The following is a 12574-nucleotide window of genomic DNA, read 5'->3' on the forward strand; positions in this document are numbered from 1 at the left end:
TTTGATTAACACTAAATAAATAATATCAATTGTCTTAAATTTTCATTCAGTAGCTGGATTTTTAAACAACTTAGCCTAGAGTTAAAAAACTTGGGGGGCTTTGCTGAACTGAACAAGGCTTACTTCTGAGCTAGCGTGTATAGGATTTCACTATCCAAGTGTGAAGATTGTGAATTGAAAGTCAAGTTACCTGGTGCATTTTGACTTTTTCAGTGTCTTCTTCAATGGCAAACACACAGAGATTAGTGAACGGGCTCCTCCAGAGTGTTGTCACATAATTCAGATTCGTCCACAATAAGAGAAAGGACAACTCTCTTCAATTCCCTTGCATATCATGGCTGAGATAACCATGGTCTTCAACAAACCTGCATCATTTTACTCATCACATAATAATGTATAAAATATAATGCCTTATATAGCAGGTTTTCCGCTTCATTGTCCACTATAATCTGGACACATGCAAGCTCTATGACATTTCTAGGGAGACAAATAAGCATAGTGCCAATTACTGTATTTTCCGCTCCATAAGGCGCACCTGACCATAAGGCACACCTACTTGGGGGGGGGGGCATTCAAGAAAAAAAATATTATTTAAAGGGAGCGCTGAGCAGAGCCTGTATGCATCCCAGGCTCTGCTCAGCGCTCCCTTTCATGAGCCACGGGGGTGGTGGGGGGGTGAGGCGCTTGCAGGCTTTTCGCCGAGAAGGGAGAAGGGACTGACGGGCTGCCCTTCTCCCTCCTCGGGGAAAAGCCCCCAAGAGCCACACACACACTCCGCACAGCTCTTCAAGGGGAGTGTGGCTCTTGGGGGCTTTTGCGGGAGGTGGGGGAAGTGAGAGAGACTCGCTCTGTCCCTTCCCCCACTTCCCACAAAAGCCAGGGATAGCTGCGTGAAGCCTCCCCAGGGAAGCAGGATGAAGGCTCCTCGCTGCCCTGCGCAGGCTTCGCAGGCTACCCCAGAGCTGCTCAGGAGCTTGTCGGGACTGGTGGGGGAAGCCCGGGTTCCCCCCCAGCCCCCAAAAGCAGGTTGGGGAGCAGCGGAAAGGCTGCGTGCTCCCTCCCCTCCCAGCCCCAGGGACCACACATTCGCTCCATAAGACGCACAGACATTTCCCCTTAGATTTTAAGAGGGGGGAAAGTGCGTCTTATGGAGCGAAAAATATGGTAGACCTTTAATAATTGACATTCCACTTGAATTTAAAGATGAAGGCTTTGCACTCAACCCTGGTTTCAGCTAAATTTGAGTTCTTGATCTTCTGCTTTGCCACGTCATCTTGGGGAGCCATGCAGGATAGCAGCTGCCAAATGTCCAGTCTTCTCCCCTGGACTGAAACCATGGGAGGCCTTTTATTCTGATTTGCGGCAGAAGCTTCTGCACAGGGTGCTGCTGACTGGCTGGAAACTGGTGAGGTTATTAACCTGCTTCCTCCCAAAAGTAATTTTCAAAACTGAAAAAAGCCTCTGACAAAGAAAGAGGAAAGACAGAAGGAAGGAAGAGCTAGACATGCATTGTGATTGCATAAATGTAGATACGGGGCTTTAAAAACAAAAGAGCTGAGAACCTGCTTGAATCATGGCAGGGAGAGGAGGAGGAGAGACAACCAAATCAGCATTCTCCTCACTGGGCGGCACGTCTGTCAAATCAATGGCAAATGTGGCCTAGAAGGTGGAAGGTAGGAGCCAAGTTCAAGACACGACAGAAAAACACACACAAAACACAGCCTTACAAAACAGCAGAGTTTAACATGAAGGTCTTGTGAATGCTGACTCTGTTTTATTCACCTTCCGTCTTTGCTAACTCCAAGCTGGCAGAGCAGCCAGGCATGCACTGCTTTTGTTTGGCACAAAGAGGCTATAATATGACAGCAGTTTTTAGAGTTCAGTACTTATTGCTTAATTTGACAAAACAGGATGAACAAAAATAAGAGGGTTGTTATTTCCATTCATTATAAATTAAGCAAAGTTTTATTTAAATGTATGCAAGTTTCAAATTGCTGATTAGCTAGCATTCAGGCTGAGCTATTGAAAAAAGGGCATCTGAGAGGCAAAATAAATGTTGGACAGTCTCGAGTATTTACCTGAATGTCAGGTGCTAATGGTTTTGTTGTCTTGCTGTCACTGTGCGAGTTGCTCAATGAGTTGCAACAATGACAACATATCAATGCCCAATCTTAAAAACAAAATATGTTTCCACAGATTGTACTTCGGCTTCTTTATCGACTTAACCTGATGCCTTACCAACACAGAATCACTTCTATGTGTAGCTATGGTACCAACAGAAAGTTATCAACTGCTCTGGCCCTTCTCGGAAAACCCTCAATTTTACTCCTGGTAAGAAATCAACACTAGTGTGTGTGTGTGTGTGTGTGTGTGTGTGTGTGTGTGAGAGAGAGAGAGAGAGAGAGAGAGAGACTTTGATTCACCATTTTCTCTAAACTGTTACAGAAACAGCAGCAACAAGAAGGGGCACCACATTAATTGTTAGAGTGAGAAGATGTACTCAGAACATTTAGCCATGAGATTAATGCTCTGAATAGAAACTAAACAATAGGGAAGGCTTGTTAATGTTTCACAATAAACGAACCCTTCTCAAGGAAATCAGAAACACTCTACATTCACTTTTTATAAAATCATTTTTGGGCTCCAAATTGGAGTGGTATATAAAAGTTTTAAATAAATAAATACTCTTCTCCCCTCCAATTAACATATACCGGTAACACATCTCACTTCAAGTGCTGAGTTCAAAGGGTAGGCTACAGAACATAGTTTATTTTGGGTGAGAGAACATAGGAGACTTGTATAATCTTTGCAGCATTTACCTTATTTACGAATATATGGGCAAAACCTAATGGAGACAAATACGCTCCTGTAAAGCAGACAGCACAGCCATTAATTCTGGCTCAGATCTTGTACAGAAAATAGCTGCACCCAAGAATGCTTCATCTTCAACCATCTCCCTCCCTCCTTCCCTCCCTCTCCCTCTCTTTCCCGTTTAATTTGCAAACCTGCTCCAATCTTCTAACTCTGAAAAACACTATCTCACCCATTAAGGGGCATTAAGGTTCTTATGTTAAATTCTGGATTGTGCACTGAGGACAGGGCAGCCCATCACTTCCTCTAATAGCAAACTCAGCTGAGTGTTGTTGATAGTAAAGTTCAACCCCTTGTAGCATCTGATCAGGCAGAGCCATTGCCTCCTTGCATGGAGTCTCCCTTCTCGTCAGGGATGCTTGTCACTGTCTCTGCTTCTTGCATCCTGGAATGGAGCATCCACAGCATGTCCTCAAGACTCCTTTGAAGCTGCACCACTTGCTGTGGGGTCTCCTGCCTTTGCAGCTGGTCCACTGGCCACTCGAGCTGCTCCTCCATTGCATTCAGTCCTTCATTCACTCATTTATGTATTGCATTTAGACACCTCCTTTATCTTCCAAGGAGGCACCCCAAGTGATGCATTTGCACTAGAAGAGTGTGTGTGTGTGTGTGTGTGTGTGTGTGTGTGTGTGTGTGTGTGTGTGTGAAAGAAATGAATAAAGAACAAGGATATTGTGTTAATGACGGAACTTATAATAGTTGGGAAGGAGATTTCCTCAGCAGAACAACTGCAAACTCAGCCTGGTTTCTGACTATCAAGCTGTGATGTTCCTGTTTTAATATCATGTTATCACCAAACAATCACAATTCAAACAATCACGGAAGTGCCTGGCAATTTTTGCTGATGGTGCCTGCTGAAGGATAATAGCATATGGGAGCTCATCTGTGGTCTATTGTCTGTGTAACGCTCAAAGCAGAAACCTTGCTTTAATCTATAAATGGAGTAGTAAGAATGTGCACAGCCCAAGTACTACTTGAATAGAAGTCATACACATTATCTGCCCCCAACATCATAATATCTGCCCAGTGCTGTTATCTAACAATGTGCATCTATCACTAATATTAACCATTTCCATTGTACACAGTAGCAATTGACTTTTGCCATTCATGATAACTTTTGTGTATTCTAGGAAGCATTCTATGCATCTGTTTAGTCATGCTCTGTTGCAGCTTTACTATTACAGCATTGCTATTATTATTGTTAACAATAATATTAATCTTTTCTGGAAGCAACTACAACAAAAAGGGAGGAGTGATTAATGTGAAGGCCAAATATTAGTGGCCAAATATAAGAGGAAACAGTGGCAACAAATCACAAGTTCCTCTTCTTTACTTTTTACATTTGCTGTCAACTTCTTTTATTTTAGGATGAGCCAAGCTCTGGCATGGATCCGAACGCTAAGAGACATCTCTGGAAAATCATCACGGAGGAAGTACAGAACCAATGTTCAGTGATACTTACTTCTCACAGGTAGAGTCCCAGGCTTCTAATGAAAATGATCAGACTCACTTTCCACATTGAGATGAGCCCAGTTCCTCGTTAGGCAAAAAAAATTGCATTCAAACCTGTATTTGTTCACTCAAGGTAGAGTGAGCGCAAATAGAGACTACCATGTGCTCCACTGAGCTAAAAGCTAAAAGAAAAATGGAATTGAAATGCTGGACTGGCCCATAGAACTAGCCTAGGAAATATAAAATGATGTTTTAAAGTGGCTTACAATGAAACACAGAATGCAACACAAGAACAGACCAATATCCATGGACTAACATGGTGCCTGCCCACTTGCACTATAGAAATCCACTTACGCAGCAAAACTTCTGGTTTCTCTTCTCTCTCCAGCCCCTGGAACCCCTCGAAAAATATGCACTGCAAGTTTCCACAACCCACTGGTGCAGATTTTGGAGGTGCACAGAGGGCTGGAAGGGGGAGAGAGGAGAAGTCATATTGCATTACCCACTCAAACTGCACTGGGTTTCACCCATACTAAATTACATTTTTTACTGTATGTTCCCACTACAGCTTCTCTTGCTGTTTCTAGTGGAGCAGAATTTCTGAGACTCTGATTCCCCTGAAAGCCCCTCGTCCTTTGATGGTGCCCCTTCAGCAGCTGCCCAAGGACCTTCTAGTCAGCAACTAAATGAAGGGTCACAAAGTTGAGCTGAACCACTAATTTCATTTAGTTGTTTGTTTCTAAAATCTCTGTACTGGATTCTTTGCTACCAAAGCACTGCCCTTTGCATTAGCCAATAAAATGAAATGAAAGCCATTCTGAAAATGAAGAGCAATTTAAATCCAGTTATCAAATCCACACAAGCTTTTATAATAGTTGCAGTGGAAAAAGAATCCAAATTGTATCAACCTGAGCCATCACTAAACACTTGTTTCAGCTAGTCATTAAATGTCAACAGTGAAGTGGCTGAATGGGCTTCCAGAAGCAGCGCATTGCATTCCAGAGCATGGCTGGTGAGGCGACTGCCTCGGGCGGCAAGCTCCACAGGGCCAGCAGATCCCAATGGAGATCTTTATCCCCCCCCCCCCCGTTGCTGATGTTGATCTTCACCTCAGGGACCAAAATGTCTTGGGCCAGCCCTGGCTGTCATCTTGGAGAAGGTTGTGACTGTGCTTACGCAGTCCTCAGGGTGCTGTACTTCCCCCACTATTCTGGCAACCCGAGGTGGAGGGGGCATAGCATATTCCATAACTCTTACGCGCTTGGTGGTGGGAACTGTTACCATTATTTAAGCAAAAATTGCACATTTTGCTACAGACCTGGAACATTATCAAAGTGGTAAGATGGGAATGTTCCCTTCCTTTCTCATTCAAGAAAAGACAGAATTACAGAGCTGAGGGAAAGTGTTGCTTGATCTAGCAGACTGCCCCTGATAAAACGAAAAGCTAAAGAAGCTTAACGTTGCAGCGATTAGAAATGACAATCCTCCCCAAGCTGTTATTTGTCTTTTAGGCCAGGTGCTTGGAAAATGGAAAACTTCTATTAATAACTTTATTTATTTTTTTCGGAATAAAAAGGCCAGACTTAGTTCTGATTTGCTATACAAAAATACGGTCTACGGTGGGGATGGGAAAGGGATCAGTTCCTGATTATGGAAGACATTCAGGCAAATGGGATAGTAAGCCCCCTTCAGTCCTTTGCACTAAACAAAGTTGGGGAGGGGGCATGTGTAGTGATTTGGGCAGTGGGACCAATATGTGCACTTCCACCCCACTGCACACTTTTGCCCTCACTTGTCCAGGCAGTACACCCAAAGAAGGCTTCTGCTTTCCTCTGAGAGGAACTTCTGCAGGGATTGTTGGAGATGATGCCCCCCATGGTGCCTTCTAACTGTACAGTTCTATGATTCTGTGAATGCAGCCGTGCCGCTGCTTGGCACTGCCCAGAGTGGGTGACAGTCCAGGGAAAGCCATTTATGTATAAGCCCTGGGAGGTCAAGCAGCTGAATCCCACGCTGCTTAATATTGACTGATGTGCAGATTGTGTGCATTTTCCAAAAACACTGGAGATCCACTCCACACACATTCTCACCATCATAGATTCTTCTCATGCTTCTTGGGGACTTCATTACTCTACTTTCTCCGTTTTTCAGCATGGAAGAATGTGAGGCCCTCTGCACAAGACTGGCTATCATGGTAAATGGAAGTTTCCGGTGCCTGGGTTCACTGCAGCATATAAAGAGCAGGTTGGTAAAATGTCTCTCACAACAGTTCCCGTAGGTTTACTGTGAGACCCAACTGAGCAGGAAATGGTGAAATGAAGACTTGTTTTTGTTACAAAGCCAAAGAATAAAGGGAGAATGATAGCAAGAGAGCAAACCAGTGCTTTTCTCTGGATAGGAAATTGCAGGTTGCAGTCCTGTGCACTTTCCCCTAGAAGTAAGTTTTGTTGAACTCAATGGAGCTTTCTTCTGAGTAGACACATACAGGACACCACTGTTAGTCTGCACCTGTTATCTCTGAGGATTTGGACAGGCTGGTTGGATGAGTTGATTCTCCTTGATTCTTGCCCATCCTGCCTCGTTATAGCGGCCAGGCTGGGCTGGCCAGGGGGCTCCATGGGGTGGTGAGGGAGTCTTCCTGGACTCCCTTAAAGAAGTGGTATCTTTGGTCCCAGCCATTATGGTCAATTATCGCCCAGTCTCAAATCTTCCATTCCTGGGCAAGGTGATTGCGCGGACAGGCGGAGACCCCCCAAGCCCCAGGCGACCCCCAGGAGGAATAATGACACTTGACAACGTGTTATGGGATTAAAATTGGCCACAACTTTATTAAACTTTCAGATGTAGTAAGACCTTGGCTTAGGCATTGGGCATTTATCCCTCCCAATCCCAGCTGGGGATCTGGGGAACATCAGGGTTATCCAAACTGTGTGGGAATTGGGCTGACGCTGGAGAATGTCTGTTCAAACAGGGAGCCCACCCCCAATTTCGCTGCATTGAAGGGGAGAGCACTGACAACCCATTGGCGTATGGCCAGTGCCTCCCCTCAAAATAACCCCTTTAACAGGGAACCCTGGGATCGCCGCCTCGGGGGGGCTTGGGTCACCGCTTCACGCCCCCCCATTGAGGGAAAATAGACTAAAGGATTCTGCCCAAGGCCTACAAACCACCAAAGTTGTGACGTTTTGCTATGGGGAAGGCGAAACCTGCCAATGCAGGGAAATTCCTTCGCGGTCTCTCAGCAGCAACCATCAAAGACTGCAGCAACGCCTGCAGGCTGTAAAGAAGAAGTTTAAACTGCAAAAGAAGGCATAAACTGAGGGAGGGTGGGGTGGGGGGAGTTCAGGAGCCGACTGAGGACAAACAGGTAAGTTACACCCTCTATTGTGAGTGTGGGCAGTCCTAGCTCTACCTGGCCAATTCCCTTGGCAACGCCCCCCCCCAAGCATTTGTCGAGGCTAGGCGGAACCTCCAGGTACCCAGCTGGGTGGGGGGAGAGGTGAAGCCAGGCTACCTTGCCGGGAGCCTCATAGTCTTGGGGGGGGCTGCGCTCAACCACGCAAAAGTCCCTCAGTTAATGTGGGGAGCGGTCATTGAGCGGGTGGTTGTGGAACAACTCCGGGCACATCTGGAGGATGTGGAACATTTGGATCCCTTCCACTTAGAATTCAGGCCCCAACATGGGACTGAAACTGCCCTCGTCACACAAGGGACTGAGGTGAAACAGGACTTCAAACTCTGTTTTGTAAATCATCTTCTGGTCAGCCCGAAACAAACTCTAAATTATATGCAATACAACTCTCATCTGGAGGGTCACACATTACCCATCCCTGGTGTGGATACTTGGGGCATGTTTTGTTCTCGTTTAGGTGCAACACCCATGCGCTGAAGGATGAGCATAAGGCTCATTAAAGTCCCACTGCTTCTCATTCAGTGCACTCACATTGCAGCATTTAGGCAATGATTAAAACTTGTGTGCACCTTCTGTATCCCCATCCAGTCATGGGTGTAAAATACTTGACCACTAGCCTGTTCCACTGGATGGTGACCTAGATTTTGAGAGGCGCATGCAAGCTGGGTGGAGGAAAGGAGCTCTGCTGAAGCAAATATTAATTCCTCTTGCACAGATAGTTTGCTTGCGCCTTACTTCTTCCAGACCCTACATGTTGACTATCCCTGACATGTGAGTTTCTGCACATTGACAGTGGACAGATTTATCCCTAATGTCCTTGCGGTTATTGTAAGAATTTAATATAGTTTTGTTTGGTGTCCTAGAAGGACTGCTTGATTCTAGTTTTTAAACCTCTTTTACATTCCATAAAATATTTATTTCCTTTTATCCCCCCAGATTTGGAAAAGGTTTCACCGTGAAGATGCATTTGAATAATAATTCCGACAGTATAGAAAAGCTGACAGAATTTTTGCAATTGACCTTTCCAAATACACATCTGAAGGTAAATGTAAAAGAATGTGCAGGGCATTATGTTGTAGGAAGTGATAAATATTTTGAGTATCCACCTGCAGCCTAAAGTGGTACAACCCAGATATTGGCAAGAATGAGGGTAAATAGTTTTGAATGCATTTGAGCACTAGCAGAATTTTTAAAGTGTCTTGAGTTATTTCAGCAATGCTATCATTAAAGTACTTCCATGATTTAACAGTACCAGTCAAATATTACCTTCTTATTATAAAGGCAGGGGAACTGAGGTGTAAGATTTTACATAGCTCCTCTGCAAGCTAGACTGGTGACTGGGAGCGGCCGCCGAGACCATATAACACCGGTCTTGAAAGACCTACATTGGCTCCCAGTATGTTTCTGAGCACAATTCAAAGTGTTGGTGCTGACCTTTAAAGCCCTAAACGGCCTCGGTCCAGTATATCTGAAGGAGCATCTCCACCCCCATCGTTCTGCCCGGACACTGAAGTCCAGCTCCGAGGGCCTTCTGGCGGTTCCCTCACTGCGAGAAGCCAAGTTACAGGGAACCAGGCAGAGGGCCTTCTCGGTAGTGGCGCCCGCCCTGTGGAATGCCCTCCCATCAGATGTCAAAGCGATAAACAACTACCTGACATTCAGAAGACATCTGAAGGCAGCCCTGTTCAGGGAAGTTTTAAATATGTGACATTTTAGTGTATTTTTCATCTTTGTTGGAAGCCGCCCAGAGTGGCTGGGGAAACCCAGCCAGATGGGCAGGGTACAAATAAATTATTATGATGATGATGATGGTGATGATGATGATGATGATGATGACTGAATCGATCTATCATGTCAGTGACAAAATGATAGAACCAACATTTGAAACATCTTCCTAATCAATAGCAGCTAGTAACATTAGACCTAACTGATTCTGGTGCTCCTTGCATAACTGTTGTGTGGAGATCCAGAATCAGCAACAGAAGCATTGGAAAAAAGGAGGCCGTACGGAGGAATAAACACGAGCACACAAAGGGGCCAGAGCTCATAAGGATAGCTATCAATCAATAAGATAAACAGTGCCTCCCCCCTCTGAATCTGGCATTCATTAACAGTAAATCTTCTTATTGGTACAGGACCATCAACTGAATATGGTGGAATATCATGTCCCGGTGTCTGCAGGAGGCGTAGCAAACATATTTCAAATGCTAGAAGCAAACAAAGAGGTCTTCAAAATCAGGCACTTCTCAGTGAGTCAAACAACTCTAGAAGAGGTATGGAATGATACTTGTCCAATTATGCTATACATGTATGTATGTATGTGTTTATTTTTATCTTAAATATGTCTACCTTGCCTTTCTAGGCATCCAAAGCAGCTAGCAATTTGATTGTCTTTATAAATAATAGTATACAGCACCAACACCTAAAATAACACAACACAACCTAAACATGTAAGCACTGAAAACATCAGAGAGAAGCCAACAGACCAATAATATTTACTATCAAAAGCCTTGAAGAACATGGCAGTTTTAATCAAGTACCCAGAAGATAGCAGTTTTGGTGTCCGGCACGTGCTTCTGGGGAGGGAATCCGAAATCAGGGCACCACCACAGAGAAAATCCTGCTTTTGGACCCACCTTCTAACTTCCAAAGGCAGGGACACCTGGAGCAGGTTTATGCAGGTGGTGGTATCTTTTAGATATATTGTATTTCCTTTGCAAACTGCTCCATTACTGAACATAGAATATCTAAAAGCAGCTTTTACCAGCTATATCATTCTAAGCTCACAGCCCAAAGCATAGGAACAATATGGCAGATACCAGCTAGATTTTTTAAAAATATAGGTGTACCTGAGATACAACGTGAATTCTTTAGCCAAGCAGTACATGAAGGCTTCTATTTAACATCTAATCCATTTTGCTATTAAAACCAAAAGAAGAATATAGTAGGCAGGAAATTTCAGAGGGATCTGTAGGAAATAGAAAAAGCAATAGTTTGCCTGTGGAATATTATGTTTTGCCAAGTCTCTTTACATGCACGTGAATATCCAGCCTTGGGAAGGCATTTGTAAGCAATCCAAAAAGCAGGGTAGATTTAATTTCATATATTTTGTTTCATTTTAGGTTTTCATCAACTTTGCTAAAGATCAAGGTGACCTGGATGTTTCGGATGCAAGTTCAGACATAACCTCAGATAGCTCTGACTTAAGCAGCCAAGATTCTAATGTAACTGCTCTTTACTAAGATTTTATTCTCTCAAGATATTTTAGGTATTCATTTTGGAATCCTGAACACTAGAACCCGTGATGGAAACACCTATCCTTATATCAGATTGGTCTTTAACTTGTTTCCTCTGCATTGGCTTCTGTGCTCATTATTTATCTATGCAAAGAATGTATAGACACTTTCCTGTATATGTTGCCCTGTGTGCTTGGGAACTTCCCTCCTCCAAGTACCATATCCGCTAGATGAAAACAACTCTTCTGCATTCAGGGTCATAAGCTAATGCTTTGCTGTGTACAGGGATTACGTCAGTATTAAATAAAATTATTTAAAATCCAAAGTCGTTACCTTTTAATTTCTATGATCTTTGGTTTTAAAAAAAAGGTAAAGGACCCCTGACAGCTAAGTCCAGTTGCAGGCGACTCTGGGGTTGCGGCGCTCATCTCTCTTTATTGGCCAAGGGAGCTGGCGTTTGTCTGCAGACAGCTTCCGGGTCATGTGGCCAGCATGACTAAGCCACTTCTGGCAAACCAGAGCAGCACACGGAAACGCCGTTTTCCTTCCCGCCGGAGCGGTACCTATTTATCTACTTGCACTTGGACATGCTTTTGAACTGCTAGGTTGGCAGGAGCTGGGACAGAGCAACGGGAGCTCACCCCTTCACAAGGATTCTGATCGACAAGCCCTGGACTCAGTGGTTTAGACCACAGTGCCACCCGCATCCCATGATCTTTGGTTAGCCCCATATATAAAACATGAAGCACCATATAAATTTTCCTGAACAGTGGCCAGACAAAGGAAGTGTAGAATGAAATTTTCTTGGACTGATGGAGCAGAATTTGGTTGTCAGATCCCTTCTAAGAAGAAAAATAAGTTTCCTAATCAATGGAAGGTTTCCAGCAAGGCTCCCAAAGGTCCAAAGTCCCCCTGGTGTAGCTCCCATATCCGTATTGATACACTCTCTTGTCTTCTACCATCTTTGTTCTTGCCAAGATATTATGAAATTTACCCAGCTTAATGGTGCAGCAATAAAACTGCTAGTGCATTTGCAAAGCTAACCCGGGTTTCATCTGAGATGGGGGGTTGTGTGCTGAGATTCCTGCTTTGAAGGGGGTTGGACCCAACTCTACAATTCTATGATCCTATCAATCCTCTAAAAAATCAGAAATAAATTGGATATAATATGCAATATATATTATAGAATATTGTCAGAGCTGCTTCCAGATCCTAGCTCACAGAGGATCACGCTAGCCAGCGCTCACTTTATAAAAGTCTTTATTGATTTACAGTTTCCATTTCCAAGCTGCCACGTGCAGCCCTACGTCTTATAAGCTAGACCAGCGAAGCTCCGTCTGAGTCCCCGCCTCCTGTACACCAACTTAATACCCTCGCCTTACTCCACCTTTTCTGCCTTTCCCTCCTTCTCTGGGTCCCTCTGCCCCCCGTGGTCTCTTCCTTCCTGGACTCTTCTGACGCTGACCCCCCGGACCCTTCTGTCTCCTTGCGGCGGGCTTTAGGACCTGGCTCCCTTTCCGGGCTGCTTACTCTGCCGCCTTCCTGTGCATTTGAACTTGGCGCGCGCGCCCAACCTCCCACTTTCCGCTTGACCGTTTCTTCG

The 12574-nt window shown here is 44.5% G+C and overlaps 1 protein-coding gene across 1 annotated transcript in view; it reads left to right on the forward strand.

The window, feature by feature from the left end:
* Window positions 1-11296, forward strand: part of ABCA12 (ATP binding cassette subfamily A member 12) — a 120453-nt gene extending 109157 nt beyond the window's left edge. The window contains exons 49-54 of the mRNA XM_081189293.1: window positions 2197-2331; window positions 4239-4342; window positions 6475-6567; window positions 8672-8777; window positions 9871-10008; window positions 10858-11296. Of these exons, the coding sequence (XP_081045419.1) occupies window positions 2197-2331; window positions 4239-4342; window positions 6475-6567; window positions 8672-8777; window positions 9871-10008; window positions 10858-10977 (696 nt within the window). The 3' untranslated portion in view covers window positions 10978-11296. The remainder of the gene's footprint in view (window positions 1-2196; window positions 2332-4238; window positions 4343-6474; window positions 6568-8671; window positions 8778-9870; window positions 10009-10857) is intronic.
* Window positions 11297-12574: the final 1278 nt, after the last annotated feature.

Source organism: Podarcis bocagei, assembly GCF_964188305.1.
Source record: "Podarcis bocagei genome assembly, chromosome: 1".
Lineage (NCBI taxonomy): Eukaryota > Metazoa > Chordata > Lepidosauria > Squamata > Lacertidae > Podarcis > Podarcis bocagei.